The sequence below is a fragment of the Epinephelus fuscoguttatus genome, linkage group LG22, assembly GCF_011397635.1.
Source record: "Epinephelus fuscoguttatus linkage group LG22, E.fuscoguttatus.final_Chr_v1".
Classification (NCBI taxonomy): domain Eukaryota; kingdom Metazoa; phylum Chordata; class Actinopteri; order Perciformes; family Serranidae; genus Epinephelus; species Epinephelus fuscoguttatus.
Window position 1 is genome coordinate 28,522,803 of NC_064773.1, and position 26,565 is coordinate 28,549,367.

At 41.1% G+C, this 26,565-nt stretch overlaps 2 protein-coding genes across 2 annotated transcripts in view; one reads left to right on the plus strand and one right to left on the minus strand.

The window, feature by feature from the left end:
• Positions 1-213: 213 nt before the first annotated feature.
• csrp2 (cysteine and glycine-rich protein 2) lies at positions 214-16,835 on the plus strand. Its single transcript, XM_049566201.1, has 6 exons — positions 214-369; positions 4,165-4,287; positions 6,759-6,927; positions 9,829-9,958; positions 11,497-11,590; positions 16,605-16,835. The coding sequence occupies exons 2-6, from the start codon at positions 4,176-4,178 to the stop codon at positions 16,679-16,681; spliced, it is 582 nt and encodes a 193-aa protein (XP_049422158.1). The 5' UTR covers positions 214-369; positions 4,165-4,175; the 3' UTR covers positions 16,682-16,835.
• A 1,193-nt stretch (positions 16,836-18,028) lies between these two features.
• Positions 18,029-26,565, minus strand: part of zdhhc17 (zinc finger DHHC-type palmitoyltransferase 17) — a 34,665-nt gene continuing 26,128 nt past the window's right edge. Inside the window, exons 11-17 of the mRNA XM_049566165.1 lie at positions 25,773-25,895; positions 24,848-24,910; positions 24,660-24,753; positions 22,310-22,393; positions 22,056-22,213; positions 21,792-21,886; positions 18,029-19,848 (exon numbers count right to left, since the gene is read on the minus strand). Coding sequence (XP_049422122.1) covers positions 19,710-19,848; positions 21,792-21,886; positions 22,056-22,213; positions 22,310-22,393; positions 24,660-24,753; positions 24,848-24,910; positions 25,773-25,895 — 756 coding nt within the window. The 3' untranslated portion in view covers positions 18,029-19,709. The remainder of the gene's footprint in view (positions 19,849-21,791; positions 21,887-22,055; positions 22,214-22,309; positions 22,394-24,659; positions 24,754-24,847; positions 24,911-25,772; positions 25,896-26,565) is intronic.

Sequence of the window (26,565 nt, forward strand, 5' to 3'; positions counted from 1 at the left end):
TTAATGCGAGTATGAAACTAAATTGATCCTTTTCTCTGATTTGAGAGTCTAGCCTTTAAAACCCTTACACGTGAGCTGTCCAAGAGCCTATTACACAAACATGCTTGTTTTCGTGTGAGAGTGCAGCAATGACTCACGGTCCTGTCTTGAAAGTCATTCATAATTTCTGACAGCACCTGAAGGCAGCAGTGTTGAGTTCACGCCCCCTGAAACCCCTCCTTCCACTGACACGGTAAAAATGCGGAGTATGTGGCACTGTAGTGTCAGTGTAGTAAAGTCTGCTGCAGAGGAGCTACAGGGCTGTCCGGATACACAGAGAGCATAGCTGGAGCCTTTTTAAATTCAGACCCTGCCTTTAAAAACACTACGGTAAGGTAACTTTTTAAATTTAAATTCCAACGTATTTGTTTAAACTTAATGTTGTAGATTTCAGACTGTTTTACTGACTGAGACAAGCACTTGTAATTAACGTTACTGAATATATTTAATTTGTTCTTTGAAGAGCAAATGTAAATTCGTATTTCTTTTAACGCTGCGTTGTACGTTATAACAAACTAGCTTTTAAAGTTTTAAGTGAATAGTTTTATTTTAGCAGTGCCTAAGAAACTGTCTCAGTTTGTCAGTAGCTAAAGTTAGCTAACGTTAGTTAAAAGCCAAATTATCAGGCTAACAAGTCAAACAGTAACGTTACCTGAAGAACTAAGGGCTAACGTTAGCATAAAAACATGCTAAACTAAATAAATTATATCTACGGTCTTATAAGGTTAGTAGTAACAGGTTAACACTGTTTTGGGTTAAAATGTCATATGTATGTTATTTTATTTTATATATATGTATAGCTACATAACGTCGCGTTGAAATACATTAACATTAGCAATAACGTTACACTTTTGTGAGGTTACCCACTGGCATTTTATAAAGCTAACGACATAACTGAATTCAACCTTATCTAAATTTATTTTGATTTAATCAGTTAAAGACAGTGACATAATTAAATAGCTGCTAGTGACATTCAGCTGATAAACTTGGTCCAGCTGTTACTGTTGGGTCAATGTGGTTACAAAGGTCAGAGAGGTTACTCTGAGTATTGGCCATAGTTTTCTGAAAAGCTATGCAACAAGAGCCAGGATAAAACTTCAATTAAAAATCTGATGTGAGTTAATTTAACGGCAGTAATGTGCTCTAGAGTTTCCAAAAGTTTCAAATTTCATTAGTTGTGGTTCAGTGGAACATTTTAATGTCCAGCGATGATCTCAGAGCTGTTTCAGATTCTTCTCTGGGCATTATCAGTGAAGACTGACTGAAATTTGTCAAGTTTTAAGACAATGAATATTAGTACAAATATTTGTCTGTGGCAACTTCAACCTAATCACTTTTTGGATAATAATCATCATCTTTGTCCTTATACAGACTAATACTCATAATAATGCAATAATGACTAATTATACAGTTGTCATGCCATTTCGTCATTCAGAGTCACAAAACACATTCTGTGTAACAGATTCTATAAATCAGTAAGTGAGCAAAATCAATTTAATGGCATTTAAATAAAATTTGGTTCCTTACAAAAACTTTTTGGTGACAGATGGGTAAAACCTAGTGGTTGTAATGATGTTGCCAAAGTAAGAATTACAATTACAACTGATAATTTGGGGGGTTTGAATTGTGATTCTGAAAAGGTTGTAGAACTGATACAGCTGTTAATATGTCTTAGATTATTTCTTTGCATATAAACTGTTATTTCACGCCGAATTACAAATTTTAAGGGTCGCTTTCTGTGAATCATGTTAAAAACATCTAATAGGTATTGTTTTAGCTAAAAAATAATAAAATTGCACATAATACATTTCAGTGTACAGTAACAAGGCTAAATTGTATTACACTTAATTGTTGTATGCTCGAAAACCCTATTTAGTCTCTGACACTAATATCATGAATAAATCAAAGACACATATCTGAATCCTTAACTTTAGTGTAGCTATGATCCCTGAACTCTGTGAAACTTTAGATTGACATTCGACAAACACCAACCTTCTCATCACACCCCCCTGAGGGAACTTTAAGTTTATTTATCTTACTTTATTAATCCCCCTGAAGGGGAAATCCAATGTTTTCACTCTGGCTTGTCAATTACACACAGGTCTGAAAGACACACACATGCACAAACAGGACCTATACATGCACAAAGTGGAGAGATCTCAGAATGAGGGGGCTGCCCTTGATCAGGCGCCCCGAGCGGTTGGGGTTGGGTGCCTTGCTCAAGGGCACCTCGGCAGTGCCCAGGAGGTGAACTGGCACCTCTCCAGCCACCAGTCCATGCTCCATATTTGGTCTGAATGGGGACTCGAACAGGCGACCCTCTGGTTCCCAACCCAAGTCCCTATGGACTGAGCTACTGCTGCCCCAGGGGTAATGTTAGTGGTTTTATGATGCCTTGTCAAGCTCAGGCCTGTTCTACAGTCTCTAATCCAGCTGGGAGGAGGACTAAAGCGACTGACAAGATTAATAGTTTCAACTGCTCTGTGTTTTCTTTTCAATTAATTAAGAGTAACGGTGCTTTTAAATTTCAGTCTCTAAAGTATGGTATGACAGCGGACTTGCTTCACGGTGATAGAAGAGGAAAGTTCTTAAAATGTTAAATTTGTCTCGTATGGAACCTCACTGACGCCCTCGTGTCACATTTTTAAAGGGGAGTGAGCCTGTAATTACAGACAGATGCACATGTGAGTCAGGGAGTGACTGGGTGCATCATGTGGGTGCTGTGTGGTAACAACAGTGTTTACTTCACGCTCACAATTCTTTGCTGTTTGTGTCTTGCATTCACAGTCCATCAGACAACATAAGGCATAAAGCATGGCGCCCTGAAACATTCCTTTGGGTATTAGTCTGCCTTGTTGTTTAAGCCCACCTCTTTTGCATTGTTTTTTTTTTTTTTTTCAGGGTGGCAGTGGTGGCCCAGAGCAGTGGTTTTCAATTCAGCCATATGCAACTTTAGAAATGCAGCAATACAGATTCTCAAAGGCAGATGTAGTTACTGCAATATGGAGCAAGCAACTGTGCTTTGAAACTCCAGTGTGTAAGATTTTGTGTAAGATTCCAGTGAGGTGAGGATTGCAGATTGCAACCAGCTGAAACTTTTCCTGGTAAGAATTCCTTCGGTATTCATTGTCGAAGAGGTATTTACCAGGAGCCAAATTATCCACAGAGGGGTTCTCCTCTCCAAAACAAACAGACCAGGTGATTAAAACTGTAAAAAACACAGAATAAAGCAGTTTCATGTTACAAATCAGTGTTTCTCCCAAGCTGTTTGGCTCATCACAGAGAGCCAGCTGCCCAGCACCTGCTAATGTGTGCTCACCTTTTTTTTCTGATAACTTAAGATCCAGACATTCCAAAGGTCTTTACCAGGGGCTGAATTATCTGCAGAGGTGTCCCCTCTCCAAAGGAAGGGACCTGGTTATTTAAACTGGTAAAAACACTGAATAAAGTAGTTTCACGTTAAAGAAATGGTGTTTTACTGACGCTGTTCATCGCAGAGGGGCTGCTAACTATAGTGGCTGACGTGAAAACACAAAAACTTTCTATCTAGAATCAGTGTTTGGTTTTCCCACTCTGGGCTACTGTAGAAACGTGGTGGTGAAACATGGTGATCAATGCAGATGAGGACCTGCTCCATACGTAGACACAAACGTAAGGTAACTAAAACACATTGCTTTTCAGGCGATTAAATACTACAGAAAACATACTTAATATATTCCAATTCTGCATATATATTTCCCTAAATCCTACACACTGGACCTTTAAAATATGGTGAGTACTCACTGACTTTTTTTTTTAAGGAAAAGTGATTAAAACAGCAATTAGACCATCATGGGAATCAGCAACATGCTCCCCTCCACCAAAAACTACTGTTTATGTGCATTTGTGCAAAGCATTTACCCTCAGCAGAGTGTATCGGTTACTATGATTATGGTTACTCACCGTTCCACTTGGTGCAACCTCAAAGTGGAAACGTGTGTGAGAATGAATGGCGATGGGTGTTGCTGAAAAATACGTCATTTTATGGTCATCTTTCTTTTGTGAATGAAGCCAGAACAGGAGCAGACAAGTAACCCTGCCTCTGATTCTTCAGCCTCTCACATCATCTCTTTTTTACCTTCTTAGAACCACAAACAATGCCAAACTGGGGAGGAGGCAACAAGTGTGCAGCGTGCCGTGGGACAGTTTACCACGCTGAGGAAGTGCAGTGTGACGGGAAGTGTTTCCACAAATGCTGTTTTCTTTGCAGTAAGTACAGCTGTAACACCTAGAGATCAAATTTAAAGGAAGATAGCGGTGTTTTGCATGTTTTAGCCCAGTGGTTCTCAAATGGTGTGCCGTGATGCCAATCCAGGTGTGTTGTGGGCTTTTGTGATAACCACACATTGCAATATTCATCTGGCTGTGTCAGTATGTTGTGCGCACCCATTTTCTGATAAAGAGGCAATCTGTCCTCTTTGAGTTGGTTTGCAGTGTAGACAGTTGCCAATGCTGGAATAGCAACTTTCTCTGCAGGATTCTCTGCCACTGAATCGGGCTTTCACCATCTGAAGCGACATGTACACGCATCTGCATTTGTAGAACAGCTAGTAGAACGCCCTCTCTCTGAAATGACCTGTGATTGGTCAAAGTCTCCCACCACTGGCTAGATTTTCTAAAGCCTATAAAAGTCAAGAGGAGGTGCGGACGTCTAGTGTTCTCTCAGTCCACTTCAAACACAATACGTTCAAAGGTTATTATGGGAGGTTTTGCCCAATAAAGCCAAAAATTAAACTGTCTACTAACTCCAGCTTTAAAATGAGAGCCAACTCCTAAGTCTCAGATGTCTGAGTTTTCCCATTAGCAAATTGTGGACAAACACATTTGTTTTTTGCTTTGAAGAAGAAAGTCTCAGACAGCTAAGACATTTTAGTAGCGGTTGCCCAACTTTGCCAAAAGTCTTAAGTGTAATTATATTCTCAAAAGACCTGTCAAGAGCAGATATTCTTCAAACTGCACATATTATTTGTTTTTATAATACAGTAAAGGACATCTGTTTGACCGTTTATGCTGTGTTATTATATTCTTGGTTGAAACAGCAGAGAGCTATGAAAGATCAGGAGACAGACTGGTAAACTCAGTTTCACCTCTCCGCAGCTCATCAAAGGGAGCTCTCCCTGACATCTCTCTCACTGGTCATCGGTTGTTGATTTCACGCCGCATTATTATCAGTTTGTTGGACGGGTGGGCAGCTTGTCCTGCTCCTGAACCGTCCTTGAAATGTCAGTGAAGATGTTCCAGCAAAGAGCTCGTACAGAGACTGGGATTATACAGACGCTTTCATTTAGCTGCTATCAGGAGAACACCAAAGCAATCTGAGCCACAAAAGATGAGTTTATTTTTTCCAGCGGCTCTCATACAAAGGCAGCTTTGTTAAACACTCCCACTGTGGAGATGTTGAGCGGGGGAACTTGGTGTCCTTGGCTCTCAGTTGCCCTTTCCACCAGTGTCTCTGTTTGACATTTTTTGACATTTAACACTTTTCATTTCTGTGTATGAGAGGCAGCTATATACTGACAGAAATGTTACACATTTGCAAACAGAGGCTCATATGACTCTTGGTGCTTTCTTTTTGATTTGCTTATACTCTATACCAGCGGCGACGCGTGAAGATGAATGACCTAACTGTAGTGGAGGGGAACTTGAAATACTTGTGACAGAAATAAAAAGAAACCATAACAATTGCAAAGAAGATGGTGAAACAAATATGAGGATTTAGGAGCGCCTGATTGGACATAGAGAGATTTTCTAAAAAGCTGGCAAAGCTTTTATTTTGAAAGCATTACGAGATCAGAGAGACATGAGTGGAGTCATTTTTTTCAGCTAGTTGTATGAAATCTTAAACCAGAAACAGACGGTCACACAGTGCAGGCTGGTGTGTGAAGAATTCAGCTAATCCCAGAAGTCAGTGTGCAGTCTTAAGCCACTGAAATGCTTTTATTTTTTTAAACAAAGCCTTCTTTACTTGGTACAAACCTGCCAAAAACTGATCTCTCCAACAGCTACTAGAGAGTTTTAATCTAATGGATCCCACACTGACATCAGAAAAACTAGTTATGCTGAAAATCTGGCTAAATGCATTGGATGTTCAAAGGTTTGTAACCTGAAAGGGTTTGAAGTGTCAGTTGACACTTTAAGGTCTCAGATCCTCACTTTAAGAATTAAAACAAAACTTATTCCAATGTTCTAAGTCTCACAACTTCCTCTATTCATACACAGTTTACTCAGACTGCTTTTCGTGCAGTGTGGCTAACACATCAGGTGACATCTCTCAGTTTTATACACTTGACTGGACTTCTGTTTCAACTGACCTTTTCGGCTCACACTTCAACACCTTTCATTGCTTGACATTCAAACTGAAGTTTCCTCTTCAATCTAAATTGACATTTCAACTACATTAGGTTCTTACACATGAACTGAAACGTCAGCATCTCTCAGCCCTTCATTTTAATTGCCACTTCAACTTCTATCAGTATTATGAACGTTTTCAACAGCGAGCACACTTCATTTTAGCCTTTTCTATTCAAAAGTAATATTTTACAGCATGGTCCTATTTCTTCTTAAACCCAAGACTTAACAGAACATTTCAGTGACATCGTGATCACAGGAAAATACTGTATTTCTTTGTGAAGTGACACCATTCCACTAATGTCACTGCCTCTGTGTGTGTGTGTCCTTAGTGGTCTGCAGGAAGGGATTAGACAGCACAACACTGGCTATTCATGGCGAGGAGATCTACTGCAAGTCATGCTACGGGAAGAAGTATGGCCCTAAAGGCTACGGCTACGGCCAGGGGGCGGGCACGCTCAACATGGACCGAGGAGAGCGGCTGGGAATCAAACACGAAGAGTAAGTTGAGTACTGTGATTAAGATGATTATTTCATTCATGGTGGAAACAAAGTTATCTGCTAAAGTATGCCATGTGGTCAGAAGTCATATGTTTTAAATGGTATTACATGGTGTTGGGCAGTATGACGCAGGATGTAAACAGCAATACTTCCATAATTGTCATGTAATCCATCATCGCTGTATATGCTGTTGCTCAGCGTTGTGTTGTGCTTCTGTCTTCCTGTTTGTCGCCCGCCATGCTTCGTCAGAGCTGTGTTGCTATCCACTCCTGTTCTGCAGTGTTCCATCTGATTGGATTATAAAATGCTGTATAAGATGTACAAATTTAGAAACAGTTTGACAGTAAATGCCCCGCAGTGCTGTTTTATTCAATTTCATAGATTCAGTCCAATACAAATGACATCTTGAAATGTCTGAATAAAGGATCATTCTTCAGACTTAATTGCACAAGGGCTTGCCAAGAGTTTTACAAGGTCAGTGAGTTCAGTGGCGCACTTTGTGTAATGATGTTTATCAGCTGTGGCTGTTGACTATGACAGTGCTATTGTCCACAAGCAACATGCATTCATCAGGCTGAATCTGAAATAGAAATACTTAAACTTGAAAAATTGCATTTAATGTAGAATTCATGAAAGCTAATGTCAATTACAGACGTGGACAAAATGCTTGGAAAAAAACAAAAAAAAAACTTTACCAGAGATAAGCATGAACATGAAGGAGGGAGAATTGCTGGATGAGTGAGTAAAATGCAGTAAGAGCTGCTGCTGTATGGCGGAGTGATTAGAGAGATTGTACAGTTATCTAAAACAAATTTTGCTCTTGAACAAGACAGTGAACACATACAAGGTCAAAACTGTCTATGAAATCCTCTGCTGCCCTCCTGCTCTGCCCTGCATCCTTCTCTGTCTCTCACTGCCTGAACCACACATTGTTTTGAGAAAGCAAAGAAACCTTGGCGGTAATATTGGCATATAGTCTACCACTTTATCAGATCCAGCTTGGCTGCAACAGATCTTGGCTGGTTTGGTGAACAGTGTAGATCCAAGAAGAGAAAAGTCAAAGCAGGTGTCTGAAATTCAGAGTAAGGATCTTGGAGGTTAATACATCATCTGATAGGTCGGGTTCATTGCGTTCTGAGCACTCATAGTGCAAACTGACTTCCACTTCTGAGACCTGAGTCTGTATACTCATACACATAGCCCTCATTTACCTTTCCATGCAAAGCTCGGCATTTATCAATGTTGACGGAGTGGAGGCTACGGTCAAATCTTACGTCAGGTCTCAACTCATGTACAAGTTTGAGTCAGCCTGGACTTGCAATGCAGCATAGTTTATCTGGAATTGTTATTAGATCACATTCTAAGTGGCAGCTTAGTATTTGCAGCCACATATTAATCACTTAAAGTGTAAAGATGATGGGAATTTTTTTTTGTAAAGGCCTGCATCGACATGTTCTTTTTGGGACTGGCCTCAGACTGGCCAAAGGCCGCCGTTTACCACTGGTGCCCGGTCTAATTTATCTGGAACTTTTTATATGTATTAAAACATTATTAAAAATAAATAAGTAAATCCTGCAACAGTGTAATTATTTAAATACTAGTAGCCTATAGTGATTCAATTTTAACAAGTGTCCACCACCTGATGTACCCAAATGGAACCTGATACATGCAGCCACACGCTCCTCCGTCTAGGTCAATTATATGCTTATATATGAATATTATAATATATACATATATATATATATATATATATATACATGGCTGGTACATATCATGGACGTATAAATTAAATATTCCATCCTCAGCTGGAGTTTGATTGTCCACTGCAGTGCTGTTGACGCAGCAGTGTTTTCTTTCCATATTGCGTTTTTACAACTTGCTTTGATGCTATGTTTCAAGCTGCCAAACAGAACCAGCTGGTAAATTGTACCAGTGACGTCAGCGTTTCCATTTCTAGCTCAGAGAAGTTTCTATTCATGGCGGTATGACGTCTCTCCATGTTGTAAACTGTAGGTGCGAGGCCTCTAAACTGACAATATATTGGGGCGGGAAATGTAAATAGCGACTGTTTTCAGCTGCCACATTTTTAACGCCCAATCATTCCTACGCTGTGATAGGCGAAATAAGAACATTTGTTCACATGTGAACCCTATTGTAAGATGATTCACTGGTTTGTACATTAGATTGATAAATGAGGGCCATGATGTGTAAACATAAAAACAAACAGGAAAACACAGACCCACACACACCTCCTGTGAATGTTTACTCGTGCCTCAGACGTCAGGTGATGACTGTTATGAAAGAGTTTATTATGTAACCCAGCAGGATCCCACGTTCCCCCCTCTCTGTCCTCTGCCACAAAGGCCTTCATTCAGGGGCCACTGGGGCTGGCAGTTACCCTTCGATAAGCACCGCTCCAGGGCCCCAGGGCGCCCTGCTCACTTTCCCACCACTGGCTGAGGACAGAGAGAGTGTTATTAGAGGAGAAGGGTCTGCCAGGTTTATTTCTGAACTTTTTGTGTTTTAAAAATGGTATTGCGGTCATTTATGAAGTTGTCTCAACAGATAATAATTGATTTAAGAATTAATGTTTAACTGATACATAACTGAGGTATTTATTACTGCGATATGTCAAAGTTTTGGGTCATGCTTGGTTCACTTTTAGTAAATGAGTAAATGCTTTCACAAGAAAAGAGGAGGTTCCGGTACAGAGAGAGTCTCAGTTTCATTTTAGAATCACATATCCACCCCTTAAGAAAAAGTTACTACAAAATGATCTTTAAAAAAAGATTTTCTTTCATATTAATTACTTACAAATGATCAGCTTCAACCTCAAGATTACTGAAAGATGGTGATTTGTGGAAACAATTTGCCATGTGCTTTTTACGTTTTGTCCCGCAGGACACACACCCACAGACCGACCACCAACCCCAACCCATCCAAATATGCCCAGAAGTTTGGAGGCTCAGAGAAATGTCCCCGGTGTGGAGACTCTGTGTATGCAGCTGAGAAGATCATGGGGGCAGGCAAGGTGAGAGTTTTATCTCAAGTGTCCTCTACTCTCTGTTTACAACACAGACCTATAGTGATGCTCTCACGCTGCTTGTTTTGACTGCTTGACCACTCTTATCCAAAACTTGAAGATATTTACCAGTGTTGGAAGGAAGTATTTGAATCACTTACTTAAGGAGGCCCCTGTTACGTACTTTCTTTGTTTACATGCTTTAATTGAAAAAAGTGTTTTTTCAACTCAACTATCAGAATTGTTGATGAATAATTTGAGGGTAGAGTATTTGGTCATTACCCTTCCAGTGTTAAACAAATTAGGATCATTGTTCATCTCTATATCTATGATATAACTGACAAGAAAGCCAGAAAGATGTGTTCGCAGAATAAAAAGTACACTTTGGATGCAGTCTGCACCGTCAGGCTTTCAAATCGAGGCATCTGCCAAGATATTAGCCAAGTTGACTATTTCACTATTGGAGCCAAGTTGTAAAAATGATGACTCTTGGCTGTGCCTGAGAATCTGATCTCATACCACAGGATTTAAGGATGTGCTCCCGGAACTCTGTTCTGGTGTTTTGTGTTCACACTAATGAAACTTAATGTGTTTCCCAGAACTTAAGCTGCAGTGTGAACCAGGTTATAATGACGTTTTCAAATGTGGAGTGTGTATTCAACTTTACAGAACGATCATTATGTACAGTGTGAGCATGAACAGCCACCAACAGAAATCAAACCTCTAACCCGAGCAGTGTTGGGTCCTTGAACTGCACAGGACCACAGTTTACACCACAAACCTCCGGGGTAAACCTGGTTTGACTGGATTGAACGCACATGGTTTATAATGTGCTCAGCCGCATGCAAGAGGTTTGGTGTGGTCTCTCCTAATGAGAGAACACTGATCCTGTTTTTCTGATTGAAGCCATATCATCAAGTTTGGATGGGAGCATTCCGAACAGCTGGGGTTAATCGTGTGAGGCTGTCTGGACACTGGGGCTTTGGCAGATGTTGTTGACATAGATTTACAGTAGATGAAGTCATGAGGCTCGCACTCTTGAGATGTATCAGCAGGATGTTTAGTTCTGAGAAGCTGCTCAGATGAAAACCTGCCCACAGAGGAGCAAAGATTTGTGTTCTGAGGATTTCTGTTTCCTCTAAAAATGGGAGGGTTAGCATTTCCTGTGACTGATCACATGCAGATTCACACATCATGAGCTGTTTAATAGCAGGTGATGTCATCAGGCAGAGAGCTGTTAATGTGTGTTTCCTAATGGGAGGAAATCTATCAGGCTCCGCTCATTGGTTAAAGCATGACCTGTAATTTTCTGTGAAATGAAGACAGTCAGAAAAGCCCGCAGGTTTGGGAGTTGCTTTGATGGGGTTTGACGAAGGAAATGACGACATAAGCTCCATGAAACATCTGCTTTTATCAGTCGTAAATATCTGCAAACAGAATCTTTGTTTTGTCAGACAGTGTTAGGTCAATTTAGCAGAACAGCGTGAAGACAGACTTGAACAGCTGCCACTTTGGGTATAAATGTAAAATTCTCTTTCTCCTCCTAGCCGTGGCACAAGACATGCTTCCGCTGTGCAAAATGTGGCAAGAGCCTGGAGTCAACCACTCAGACTGAGAAAGATGGAGAACTCTATTGCAAAGGTGAGATGAAACATCTGAGATGAAATGACGTATAGAATTACAACATAGTGTTTCTTTTGGATTCCTCAGGGATTACTGTCATTACTAAGCTTTCACAGAGAGCCTGGAATAACACAAGGTAAAATAACATTTGTGTTAGCCAACACATGCACTGGCAGAGCAAGGGTAGAATAACTCCACCATGCAGCGCTCTGATAGAGACATGAGGAATCTGCTACACAGAGATCCAACAGCAACACATTTTCTCACTTAAACATCCATTAATGAGTAATGTGTTTACTGTGTGATCACTGACATCATCAACCTAAATTCACTCAGACTGTAGTTCTACAGCATGAAGACAGAGGTTGACATCTGGCATGTTAGAACTGAGCATGACAAACGACAGGGAGGAATATATTGTACCACATTGTGCTTATCTGAAAAACTGGAAATAGGATTGTTTAGACTGTGGGGAAGACTGCCTATGGTTCAGACGGCCTATTATTCCAAAACCCTGATAGTCTGATAAACATCCCATTGGTCTAAAAGTCCGTTTTACCAGCAGCCTGTTATACTGAAAATAAATACGCATTGCTTTAAAGGCCCATTACTACAAAAATACACTCTCCCAAACAGAAGTACATGGCTAGTTATCATGCTAAATGACACCCTTTTTTCCTACGATGATGAAGGCATCACCCGCTCTACTTTGCCTCTGTCAGGGTTAGCCAATCAGAGGCAGAGTAGGGTGGAGTAGGCACGAATCTTTTGAAACAATGGGCGTTTGTTTTCATTGGAACAATGGTGTGGCAGCAGGGTTGGCAATGTGGGATTGTCACTAAACATTCTCCAGACATGGTCCCCAGGCCCAGTTGTTCATAAATTTAACCTGGATTAGAATGATCCGGATTTGGAAATCCCATGTTTTGCTATCCAGGACCAGCTAATCCATTTTACTTTAGTGCCAGTTGTTCAAAGCAACATTGGATTGGATCACCCTGATCCAGATATAAACTTTTCAAGAGTCCTGAAATCTGGATTGCCAGTCCTCTAAATGGGACTACACATCACATTGTAGGCTACTGGCTATGGACGGTTACTTGAAGTGTTTTAATTTGAAGAGAGTAAACAGCATGGGAGATGCAAACTATTTTTGACTGTGTCATTGTAATAAAAATGAAGTGATAAATGAAAGTTAAATTGAAGTTTCTTAAATCATTATATATCACCAAATGAGACAACACAATGGTGATTAAACCTACGGCCCTGTGATAGAAGCTCCTGCATTTGCAGTAATATGAATTCGGTCTCCATGGTGACATCCTCGGTAAAAATTACAAGCAGTGCACAGTCATTAATAATCTGCTCTCACACACACCAAAACCTACACACATACACAACATCTATGCTGTGGTAACCCTCTCTGGCCAACTGCAGGCTCATAAAGCTGATAGAGCTGATAGAAATAAATTCAGCAGCCTGCTTTTAAGATAATTATTGCTTATCATCATGGGTGGCGCCCAAGAGAACAAAATGGAGATGTTTGAGATTGTAATTTAAAGGATTTTGTCATTATCAAAATAATATATGTATTTGTTTTACCGTACTGAAAGGCTCAATAGGCAGTCTAATATCTGCTTTATCTTCTGTATCACTGCAAAAGATAACAAATCAAGCACAAAATATAAATCAGTGTATATATATTTGATATATCTGAACAAGTTTTATTACATTTTGTGCCTGAAATCTTCTGCTGGAATCAGAATCAAAGGAATCCCAATACCACTAAAAAGTTTTGAACAACACATACTGAAGGTTTGATCCAGATCCAAACCAAGACTAGATTCCATGCTCTAATCCGATTTCAGAATCCTTTTTTTCATTTTGCACAAATTATTTTTAAGATTTGATCCAATCCGAAAGCCCACATCTGATCGAAGGATGAATTCTACTGACTTTGGTGACGTCTCTTGTTTTGAACGAAATGCCTCAACACTTATGCCATGAAAGTTGGTACAGGCATTCATGTTTTCCAATGTTAGCTTTCCATCTAGCGCTATCAAGTCAAGGTTTCACATTGTCCAGTACTTTTTGTTTATCAGCAAAAACCTGCAAAACATCAGCTTCAGCTGTACTTTTGGTCATGTATTTACATATATTAACTTGTAAATATTAGCACGCTAACACGCTAACGTAAGATACTGAGCGTAGTATATATTATATCTGCTTACCTTAGGCATGTTAGCATTGTCACTATGAGCATGCTAACACCATCCCACCAGTATTTAAATAAAGGTATCTGCCAAGATCAGAGTTGATGATTTGGCTTTTGGTTGTTCAGCCAGGTTGCAAAAATGATCACTCTGATTCAGGTGAGAGTTGATTGTCATGACAACACTGACGTAGTGTGTACAACTAGGCAGTGTGACATGAAATCTTATCTTATACCACAGACTTTGAGGAAGTGTTCCTGCAACTTTCTGCTTCCATTTACCTGCGAAACTGGCACTCACATCAGCCTAAACTTTACTTTGTTTTTAGTGCTAATTAGCAACTGTTAGCATGCTAACATGCGACTAAGACACAAAGAGACCCTTTAACTCCTGCTTATAAAAAGATTAGTTATTCACTATATTCATGAATCAGTAGAGAGGTTCCACTGTATTATGCAGCTAAGTCACTACTGTCAGCTGATATGATCATATCAGCATAAACAGACCAGGACAAACTGGCTCTTGTGTAATGACCAAGAAAACGCACACACACGCACATTCAGTGTCTTGTACTCACTGTCGTCCCAGATGACGTATTTCACATTTGGTGTGTTGGCTTGGCTGGAACCCACTGGCCTTGTCAAGCTAACAGAGCTGCTTACTGTCCACTGTACTTTAGTGGGCAGAAACATGTGCGGTGTGACCTCCACACTGATTTCTCCCTCCTCTTCAGCACAATGAGATGGGATGATTCGGTTAAACAGAAGACACAGAAACAGACATCAACATGCTCGCCGACATCAGCACATGGATGTTTGCTGAACGGCATAATGAAACCTTGTACTGACGAGGAGGAATGTTGCATCTCAGCTTGAAAGCCAAACAGGCCCGACTGTGCTGCTGCTATCAGTCAGTGGTTTTGAGACATCCTGACTCTGTCTGAGCTGCAGCTGGATATTGTTATTCCAATCAGGAACGTTTTGAAGAAGCATGTGGTCAGCAGACCTGAGATTGCACATTTGCAAAAAGGACGCTAAAGATATTTCCAAACACTTGAAGATTTTTTTTAAACAAACCCCATTTTTTTTTGAGAATAAAAAAAGAAAGTCAGTAATTCTGCACCTTATTGTTTGACCACAGCCTGAGGAGGCGGCTTATTTAAAATGTCACATGTTGATGTGAGATAAACAACTCTTGAGTGTTGGGAAAGATTTTGTGACCTCTATCTGCACACACACATCCAAAACACACAGGCATTGTCTGTTTCGGCAGATTAGATCTCAGGGTGAAGGTGGTCAAAACTGCCAGAGTTAAGTGCAACAGTAAAATGTGAGACATGTCATTAGACACATTAAAACGTACTGCTGTATCTTGGTCATAAAATGTGTGCACACACTCTTTTACAGCTTTTTCTTAAACGATGAAAATACAAATTGTCAAGAGTAATTGTGTTTGTGGCAATGACATAAAGCAGAACTCTGTACTTGTAGGAGATCTGGTACCAGTCTGTGCTAAGCTGTACAGTATGTGTGCAAGAGAAGAAGCAGATATGTTTGTCTTGTCATCTCAATTTGTCAGTTTGTGTTGACATTTTCAGTGGGAACCCCCGAATACTTTGTCTCGTAGATTGAAAACATTTTTTATATGGATGATCCACGAAATTGGCTGTTCACATCTGAAACATTTATGTTAGCCAGATACTTTAGGAAAGCCTTGGAGATGAGAAATGAAAAACTCTAACAGGATTAACCTAAGGTTCAGGCCACAAGATGTTTTGTCGCATCTTGGATGTGTGATGTATACACTGAACAAAACTGTAAATGTTCTGTTTTTGATCCCACTTCTCACAGGGCTCGGTTAAATATTTGAGACTTTTTTATGCGCTCAATAGATACATTTCTCTCAGATTTTGGTCGCAGATTTGTTAAAATCTGTGTTAGTGTGCACTTCTTCTCCAAGATAATCCATCCACCTGACAGGTGTGACATATCAAGATGCTGAATAGACTGCATCATTACTACACAGGTGAGCCTTGGGATGGTCACACTAAAAGGCCACACTATGATGTGCAGTTTGATTCCGTGAATTTGACAGTACATCCAACCAGCCTCACAACCACCAGACCACATGTAAACACACCAGCTCAGGACCACCACATCCAGTGTCCAAGATCAGCCACCACGACAGCTGATGCAACTACAACTAAATAATTTCTTCATATACCATCAGAAACTCATCTGCATTCTCATCGTCTCTACCAGGGTCTTGCTCTGACAGCAGTTGGTCATTGTAACTGACTTGTGGTTGGTTGTTGATTGGATGTACTGTCAAATTCAGGGAAACAACACTGGAGACGGCTTATGGTAGTGAAATAAACATTCAGTTCTCAGGCAACAACTCTGGTGGACATTCCTGCAGTCAGCATGCTGATAGCACTCTCCCTCAAAACTTGCAACATGTGGTATCGTGTTGTGTGATCAAGCTGCACATTTTGGAGCGTCCTTTGTGACCCCTCCAAGACACAGCGTCAGCATCTTGGTATGTCACACCTGTCAGGTGGATGGATTATCAGTTTAATGTAGTTTTGTAATCACACGGGGGAGGGGCCGCACCTTTGGCATGACATGGAAATGAAAACTAACCAACATAATTCACACACTGCTGAGATTTCTTCCATGAAGATGAAATCCATTTCTTCCTCATCTCGTCTTACAAAGTTTTTAAATGATGTTTTTCGTCAGTATTATGAGGATACAGTTTCAGATCAATACAATCTGCAGCTCGTTAATGTTCATTCTTTCCTCTCTCTCCATCCACAGCGTGTTACGCCAAGAACTTCGGGCCCAAAGGCTTCGGTTACGGCCAAGGAGCGGGCGCTCTGGTTCACGCTCAGTGATGGCTCAGCTGGATCACTCAGACACAGACACTCACATCTTTTATACATTCCTCTGTTTAACATGAACATCAACCAGTCCTTTTCTTGTGTTCTCTCCCTCTTTGATGTTAAAGTAGTCGCTTGTGATACAAATAAAAACATGAACAAACATTAATTCACATTTGACTGTATTTTATTATTAAAGCCATTAAAACTGAACCATGCCCATATGTTTACATCTGAAGCGGAGTTACAGTGATGTCTGAAGGTGGGCAGAGAGGCACTGGAGATGATTATGTGCTTTAACTTTTTTTTTAAATTTTATTTTATTATCCCACATGGTGAGGTGAGAGGGGGGAGACAGAACAGAGACTTTTCGGGCTGCTGGAAGAACTAGTGAGGACTGAAACGGCTTTGAATTCACGTCCCGGATGAGCTGCTGCCCCAGAAAAACAAAAACACTCGCCCGCGTTTACCTCCTGTCACTTAAAAGGCATTATTAGAACACAAGTGGTTAGTTACTGGTGCTGATATGAAATCAAGTCACGACCTTTTAAAGCACATAGAGCAGCCGCTGTGTGTCGTCTTTGCGGGGCAGAAATGACATCAGTGGTGGGTTAAGCGAGATGTGGCGAGTGAAACATGGAATGATGACATAACCGTCCCCTTCTGATGATGCAAACATGAGGCCCAAAAGTTTCCGGAGGCCCTTAATGTAATATAACCTCCCTCTATCATTAAAACTATTGCATGATCACATTTCAGCTTTTAGAAAACAAAACAAAAAAAAAATTTGGCGTCTGCCTTAGTTCTCTAGTGTCTTTGCTTTACAATTTGTACATCCAGTGGTATAACAAACCCAGCGATATATGACATAAAAAAACCTTTAGGATGACTACAGAGTCCACAAGCATGGAACATTCAAATATATTACACACTTGCACAGGAGGGCCCGACTTGAAATCTGGCAACCTGAAAGAAAAGGTCCACTAAACACACTGGATTTGAGAGAAACAAACAAAAAAAAAAAACAAACAAAAAAATAAACAGACAAATGAACGTAATGCAGAAAGTACTTGCAAATACTTAACATTCACTATATACAGACAACGTGGCTTGCTGGGCTGTCACCATGGTGATGACTATGGGGTCCGGTTTACGGGGGAAAAGGGGGGCGGCGAGAGCCCAGCTGTCCCAAGCATCGTACATGCAGTGGAGTTTCTTGGCGGGGGGATTGAAAGGTACTGAGGGGTTAAAATGCCTATAGACAGCAGTGTCGGACATCACGAAAAGCTACAGTCATACACTCGGAGTATAGTCACTTGATTTCCTTCTGTCTGTTGGGTCAGAAGAATTCCCCAAAAATTGAAAAAAAAAAAAAAAAAAAAAAGAAGAAGAAAGAAATCAAGGAGCACCTTTGACTAACACTGACAAAAAGAAAAAAAAAATACAGAAAGATATTGTTTATGTACAGGTGCACATTCTTTACACTTCAGTCCATCCTGCTGCTGCTGCTGCTGCTGACTGCGGGGGTCCAGACAGGAAGTGATGGGAGCCGGCCATGTCTGATGGGCCCCTCCTCCTCCTCCTCTCTGTAAACAATGGAAGCGTTGGTGTGGAGCGGCGCCGCTGGGCCCTTGTGTTCAGTAACAGCCCAAAAAAAAACCAATTAACTAAAAAAAAAAAAAAGATCAGTGCAATGTTGTAGGCAGACAAAAGACAAAAACAAATAAGACTTTACAGCTTTCTGAGAAAAACACATGGAATGAACCTTTCTTGTAAACTCGTCCGTCCGTCTGCTGCGTTCTGTTTCTTATACTCTGCTGTTAATAAATACGCTCGCTGTACCTGTCTATACAGAGTCTGTCAAGTTCCCGGGCTTCCATGTTAAAACAGCTACAGGTACTCGTTTCGTAATTTCTCATAAAAACCTACTCAGCTAAAATGATGTGACATGTAAAAATGATGGCGCTAGAACATACTTTATCTATAAATAGTTTTAAAATAAATATACCTGTATCACATTGTCTGTAGGATATTTTCTGTTGCGTCTACGGTGGTCGCCGCTGAAGGAGTCATGATTCATGCACTTAATCCCGCGTTAATACTGCACAACAACTGTTTTTTAGGTTATAACTTTCACTTGGATAACTCCGAAAATTTTATCTTGCAGTTTTATTTCAGCAGGTAAGAAGTTGGGACTCTTCCAGCGGCTCCACCTGCGACGCACCTTTCCTCTGATAAGTTCTTGGCAAATCCTCATCAGCTAATTCATCACGGTGCAAAATCAAAAACCTTAAAAACACATTCCCTTATTTCTGTCACTTAGAAACAAATCATGTTTTTTTTTTTTTTTAAAAAAAAGAAATGTTCCTTCAGCTTTCCTGGCCACCTCAGTTACTTAACACAGGAACAACAGAGTTCCTGAACCAATCAAATAAACAAAAAAAAAACATACATACAGGGCACATCAACAGGGACACCATAAATAAGGATATAAAGTAGGGAGGGTAAAGAGCGATACTGCCACTTCACAGCGCTGCTGTCTCCACAGCGTCACGTCTCCGGTACAAACAGAAGAGCTTTTATTTTGTAATTCCTCTCGTCCATCAGCCTCTCTCCTCTCCGTTTCGTGCCTGGCAGCAACGCACCGTCCAAAGGGCTCAGGAGAAGAGACGAGGTGGAGGGGTGGGATAGCAGTGGAGGTACAGTAAAGAAGTCTGATGTTGTAGAATAGTAGTAGTAGTAATAGTAGTAAAGGTGGTGAGGGCGGAGGGAGGGAGGGGGGGGGTGTAGGTGTGGTGTTGCCCCGTAACAGCATGCTAGTCCTGGCTGATTTTTTTTTTTTTTTTTTTTGTCAAAGTCTTTTGATCGGTGAGGGAGAGATGGTCCGAAAAAAAGCAAGCGCTCCCGAGAACAGCATCGCTCCGATATGAACGCCGGGGGAGGGGGGCGGGGAGGGTGATGCTTCCAAACTCCACCGGGCGACACTCGACTCCACCCTGCTCCGCCCCCTCTTCTTCCTCCTCCTCATCCTCCTCTTTCTCCTCTACACCAGCTGGTAGCCCGAGCCAGATGTCTGGTCGTATTCTATTGTGTACTGCGTGGTCCAGTCCACCGCCACGGGCCGGATCAGACCGCAGCAGCGGATCTCGAAGAAATCTATGAGATTTCTGATGCAGCCATGACTGCAGAGGGACAGAGACATGAGGGTCAGTGTGAGGAAACAGGGTCAATGATCATATTAACACCCTGTTATATAATTAAAGTGTACACCCACATAGTTTCTAAGAAATGTCAGATCATTGAAAAGGTACTTCACCTATTGTCTTATTTATTCCACATGTTCTTCCTTGTCAAAACCTAGCACCTAATGTAGCTTCAAGCCGCTAGCCTGCAGCAGGGAATGAGCAGCAGGCTACAGAGGTCCAGTAAGCTCACTTCTTTCCAACTCCACACCTCCAAACTGTTTTCATTTTCACACTTTTAGTCTTTGGACCGAACTGAAGCTGACTCAAGTGACATCACTTGAGGATATTTCGCAGATTTTACACAGCTCGCTCTGAAGAAATAAACAGCTTTTCACACATGTGCAGCGCTACCCAACAGCTGGAAGGAGATGATTGTGGAGTTCCCCTTTGACCTCTCCTTAACAGAGTGCCCCAGGAATGAGTCCTGAAACCTGGAAATGAGTTCGCATTTTCGCATTCTCAGCTCCTTTGTCTCAAAGTCAATGGGTTTTTGGTTAGATGCCTGAAATAAGGTGGCTAGCATAAGCTCAAGAGACTTTCATGTTTTGTTCTACAGCATAAATACATAAGTAAATACCCTGTTTGTGAACTCTGAAGCTGAGATGTGTCTTAAAAAGGCTGTTGCTAACAAGTGGCTAAATGTGACTACAGAACGTCATCACGCTAGCTTTAATGCCTCGTTGTGGTGGGGAAGTTAAACTCATGCTACCGTGGTGTAGTTCCTTAGCTTTTCACTACTGCCGATTGCGTTAAGGCTTCAAAAACCATAAAAGTGGCGTTCATTTTTGCAGATTATCTTGCTGAACAAAACCTGTTAACGTGTATCATAAACATTTGTTTGCCACAGAGCTAATTTTCTGCAATACTCCAAAAATCCAATGGAAAAATCCCATAGGCTTTTTGACGAGGGAACCTCTGCGTCGGCCTACAGAAAAATATCATGCTGCTTCATTCATAAACAAGGAAGTACTCGATTATCGATTTAGACACATTTTAGGATGAGCGGAGATTATTTCTCTTTGTTTGACAACACTACACGTTTAGTTAGCAGGACGTCTACAGGTATACAACTCCATTTAAGAGTGATTTTTGGATAAATCATCTTTTCTTATTAGAGCGTTGCAGGTTATTACAGGTAGTATATAGATAGATAGATAGTTAGGTAGATAGACAGACAGATAGAAGACTAATTACTTTCAAAGCCTGATAATTATAAAATTGAACTGAAGACATTTTAAGACTTTTAAGGACCTGCAGACACCCTAGTTCGGCTTTGCTGTCAGCTTCCCGACTCGTCTGAAAAAAGACAAAAGGGGTAAAAGAGAGAGAGAGATCACGCAAATGAGCTAAGAGCACGGATCTGGCAGGCGAGCTGAGAGAGAGCCAGCGAATGAGAAAAATGAAAGGTTATTTTCTTAAGATTTACTATGTGACGCAGACAGAGGCTCTTTCCTTCATTTTCCTGACCTGCATTTACATCCAACTTGCAGCAATAATATGGAGGAGTAGCCTGGCTGTCATCAGTGAGAAAAAAAAACTTAAGGTGTCTTTGTTTTCAATGTGATAGGCGGGCACACAGAACTGCAGGCTGCAGAGTTTGCTCACTCTTGTACCGTCATGTTTTGTCTTACATCAGCAGACTAATTTGCCTAATCTTCACAGGTCTTTAGTTCACTGTCGAAACACAGGTAGCAATGCCCTGAAGGGAACTTTAGTTCCTTAGAAAGTACTTCCTGGGACTAAATGCCCTGGGAACTTTTGGTGGAAACAGGGCTTATATTTTTTTTTTCCTACTTTGGGGTGAACCAGCCCTGTAATGCTATTACTTAAACCCACTGAAATGATGATTCAGCTTTCTTAACAAGTAAAAGATCACATACTTGAAGGGACTTTCGATGGACGTGGCTGTGACTTTAAAGTGCTTGTATCTCCGAGCGTTCATCCTCTCGTTGGTGGTGATCCCCAGAGCCGCGATCTGAGAGAGGGAAAAGCAAAGAGGTCAGCCGACCTTTCATACAGTAACACAGACATTTACTGAAATTCAAAGATTTTAGCTTCAGGGTACAAGAACCTATGCTTACAAATCAAAAGCTCTATTGTAAATCCTACATTACAAAATGGGTGGACCAAATGTAAATCCAGACCTGGTAGAGCTGACACATGATGAGCACGGCCACCCACATGAAGTGGAACACGCTGTTGAGGAACATCCAGAACATCCAGGGAGAGCAGGAGGCGATCTGGGTCAGATAGAGCCAGAAACCATCCTTGGCGTAACTGGTGGCACAGTGGATCCTCCAGTCTGAGGGGAGAAGAGAGAGTGAAGGCGTTAGCAGAGAAATAAAACAAATGAGGTGTGAAAGGAGGGAAAGAAATTTAGAAGAAGTTCTCTACTCACAGGAAATGCAGCCGTACATCATCCAGCAGATCATGCAGAGCAGGAAGAACAGATAACCCATGAAGTAGCGGTGATTCCCACTTCCTGTGGAGGAGAAACAAGCATGTCATGTCTCATTCACATCACCTTAGTTTGTTAAGTTGGCTGCCTCTGCCAACGGAACGGAAGGAACGATGAGAGAAATGCTGTAGAAGTCCAGAAGTGATAGAGATAACAGGAACACATATCAAAAACTTTTTTCTTTAAGTGCAGTTCAGTTCTACTAAAATATTTATGTGCACACTAAGAGGAGGTTTGTAGACCGGGCTCGTAATAAAAACAAGACAGATGTGCTAACAGCTCTGTGGTACTGCACTTCACAGAGAGATTACAATTCATCCTGAGGGGAACATGAATAACTGTGATACATTTTCTGGCGACCCCCCCCTAAGAGATGACAGATGATACAAAGGAACCCATAACTGCATCATTTACAACCGTGTTTATGATATATCTAAAATCTGTTTCCAGGCTTCTGGTCCCAATAGTCATTAAGTGGGGCTTTCTGTTTGTTCAGACAGTTTCCACACATTTAAAGCTTCTTCCTGACCGCCTGGCTTCAAAGTGGAAGTGCTACAAGACCCCTGCACTCCTTCCTCCCCCCACTGTCTCTGGTCTGTTTCACCGACGCCGCCTGACACAATCCTGGACACTCAATTGCCCTTCAGCTTAATTTTGCCATCTTTTTTGTTGGCATCTTGTCATTAAAGCTTTCGCCAATGTGTTGGGTTAAGTTTTATTAGTTTTATCACTGAACACTCGGGCTGGACCTGTGGACAAATGACAGTGTCTCCCATACATTGAATTATTTGTGGCGGCCTGCCACAATATCAACACTGTCTGCCACATCTTCATTTTTTATTTTACTTTTTTCATTATTTAAAGGTCTAGTATATAGGATTTAGTGACATCTAGTGGTGAGGTTGCAGAAGTGAAACTTTTTGTGTGTTTTAAGTGTGAGGTAAAACTACGGTGGCCGATGAGAAAACACAAATAGCCCTATCTAGAACCAGTGAATGGTTTGTCTGTTCTGGGCTACTGTAAAAACAACATGGGAGAGGACCCGTGCCACATGTGGATATATACTGCTCATTCTAAGGTTATGAAAACACAAGGATTTGTAGTTTCTGGTGATTAGTTAGTAGTTATGAAGATTATATACAATTTCTGCTATCAGATGTCGCAAAGTGTATACAGTGGACCTTTAATCTGGGTAATATCAGGGACCAGGGACAGTTGGTAAGAGTCCACCTGCAAACATACAATGACAGAGCTAACTGTTAGCATCACACAACTAACTTCAGCTAACGATTATTGACGGTATTACCAACATAGTCGAGCCGTTTCGGCATTGGTGTGAGTTTGTTGGGACTGTTTAACGGCTTGGTGTTGCATGTTAGCTGCTGCTGTGTTAGCTTGTGCTAACTGGGCAGACGTTGAACTGAGGAGAGCAGCTCCAGAGACAGTCCTTCAAGTGTGGGTCTAACCCAAAACTGTACAAAATAATGGTTTGAGTCACCGTGAAGTCACCCATTGCTTTGTGAACTCCTGTTGCAAAGCCTCAAGTTTGGTATTTTGGTGGTTCCCATCTTGTTTTTTTGGAGCCAGAAGTGACCATATTTGGACAAGAGGGTGGAGCTGTGGAGGAGCGAGGGATGGACAGCCTGTCACTCTAGCTGCCCCTCTCTTAATTATGCATAAATTTGGGCCTTAATAAAATGTAAACAGGTGACTTTTATAAAAGATCACTCCTTATATCAGTTGTTATGAAGGAGGGTATTAGCTATAGAGACCAAAACTGTTTTTTGCACCAGGCTGTAAATATGTTTATTTCTGCCGTAAAGTTGGACATTTTAACATGCAGGTCTATGGGAATTGACTCGCTTCTGGAGCCAGCCTCTAGTGGTAATTGGATGAACTGCATTTTTTTTCTGCATTAGCTTTATTTTTCAGCCTCAGAGTTTTGCAGCTGATGTCTTACTCGTGCAACACAAACACTGAGTCTTATAAATACTAATCTTAAATCTGCTAACGTGCCGTTTCTGTGCTTCGGCAAGCCTATTATTATCAGCATTTATGCATGTCTATAATTTCTCCAACATGTTTTTCTGTTGTTTACCAGAGCCAGAATGAGTTAAGAGCAGAACCCTCAGTCAGATCACGTGTTGCTTCATAAAGTGGAATTTGGAGCTGATAAAACACAATATAAAGCCACAACCCTCAGTCAGGGGAAGAAAATTACGGGGAGCCATTTGTTTGTAAGTGCATGTGTTGTTGACATCCTCGTAAATTTGCTGTGTTGCTGACATACCGACACAGTTCCCCACCCAGGGACAGTGGTGGTCGAACTTGGCGATGCAGCGGTTGCACACGGCGCAGTGTTTGGACCTGATGGGCTTCCGTATCTGGAAGGAAAGAGTCAGACAAGCAGTCAAAAGTGGTTTTATTATTGGTATTGTTTTCCTCTGTATATATATCACATTGTAAGTCAGAATTTACCAAGCAGGTACTGCAGAATATGCTCAGATCCAGGCTGCCTGTCTCTGCCAGCTCCACAATTGTCTGGAGAAAGGAAACAAGAAACAAAAGCAGGATTTAAAAAAAAAAAAAAAGCAGACAGAGACATGACAGAAAAATGAATGAACAACTGAGAAATTCATCTCGCCAAGGTCTATTTGGCAACGTAACAAAAGACCTACTGACAGCTGAGGCTGGGATTTCCAGCTGAACGATTACACTGGAAGCTCGGCTGATTCACGGTGAACAAAAGCTAACTGTGATTTACAGTTTCATTCAGTCTTTGGATTATTGTGATTTTAAGGCAAAATACTTTTCATTAGTGGTTTGGTTTTTATCCAATCTGCACAAATAAGATTTGTTGTCCTCATATGTGTGGTTTTTTTTTGTCAGTTTGCTCTTACGGCATTACATCACTGTGCAAATAAACAAACATGAGAGGAATACAAGAGGTAGGAAGGGATCCTCTGCAGGGAGAGGAAAGCTTTGAAGCCTTTGATCCAGTGGTGAGTCCTGTGCTAACAATGCAGGGTAAATTTAGCTTTTCATCAATCACTGGGCCTGGTACAAAGCACTGCCTCTGTTGTCCCCCATTAGAGTGTGATAATGAGGGACAGAGAGACAGAGAGGCCAGAGGATCAGCCGCTGAGCAGCCTGATCTCTGCAGTGAATTCAAAGCAGCTTTCTGCTGTGAACTGGAAATTTCAGAGCTGAAGGAACATCACACATGATGTCAGAGTACAACGTGTGAAAAAAGTTCACGTTAAAGCTAGTGATCAGAACGCCTGTATTCACTACATCAACATTAACACTTCGTATAGTGAAATATGACCAAAAAAACCAAACAAACAAAAAACGTTTCTTTCAAACGATGATCCTGCTGATTGTTTCTTTGCTGTAACTTTACCTTTTTCTTCTGCTCCTCTGACGCTTTGATAATTCCTGGGTCAGACTTCCAGGATTTGCCAAAGTTGTAGAACAGAGCCAGGGTGTTTATCAGGAAGGGCACATGGACAGTGGCAAAGGGTAGATGTGCAGTGAGGTTAAGGAACACAATGGACAAACAGCATCTCAGCAGAGTTTTTGTAAAGACAGGTTTACAGACAACTGCTGGGTTTTTACCACAATCAGATCCTGTTCATTCTAACCACAGTACTACTGCCAGAGGACTGATGACATCAAGTAGGAACCTTAGAAACCATGTTTGGTGAGATCATAGTGACCTTGATCTTTGTCCTTCAATCACAAAATTCTAATCAGATCATTCTTGAGTCCAAGTGGACATTTGTGCCAAATTTGAAGAAATTCCCTTCAAGGTGTTCTTGGCATATAATGATTACGAGAATGAGACGGACTCAAAGTCACAGTGACCTTGACCTTTGTCCACCAAATTCTAATCAGTTCATCCTTGAGTCCAAGTAGCCATTTGTGCCAAATTTGGAAAAAAATGACCACCACATTTTTGCTCAATTGAAAGAAAATCTCTCATGGCATTCTTGAGAAATTTTTATTCATGAGAATGGGACGGATGGATGGACTACCCTGCCGGTGCAGTGGCATAAAAAAAGAACAAGGCTCAACTTGTAACCCACAGCTAACTGACTCCATGGCAACATTATACTTCCTGTTTACAGCCCCCAAAGCAGGCTCTGAAACCCCCCGCTTTAACATAGAGACTTAGCCTGGATCTGTCTGATAAC

What these genes read in the sequence shown, in the direction of transcription:
- csrp2 (XM_049566201.1), top strand. Translation starts at nt 4,176, where the DNA reads ATGCCAAACTGGGGAGGAGGCAACAAGTGTGCAGCGTGCCGTGGGACA. An exon ending in CTGGGAATCAAACACGAAGA is followed by an intron (nt 6,928 to 9,828) that starts GTAAGTTGAGTA and finishes TTTGTCCCGCAG; the next exon opens with GACACACACCCACAGACCGA. An exon ending in AGATCATGGGGGCAGGCAAG is followed by an intron (nt 9,959 to 11,496) that starts GTGAGAGTTTTA and finishes TTCTCCTCCTAG; the next exon opens with CCGTGGCACAAGACATGCTT.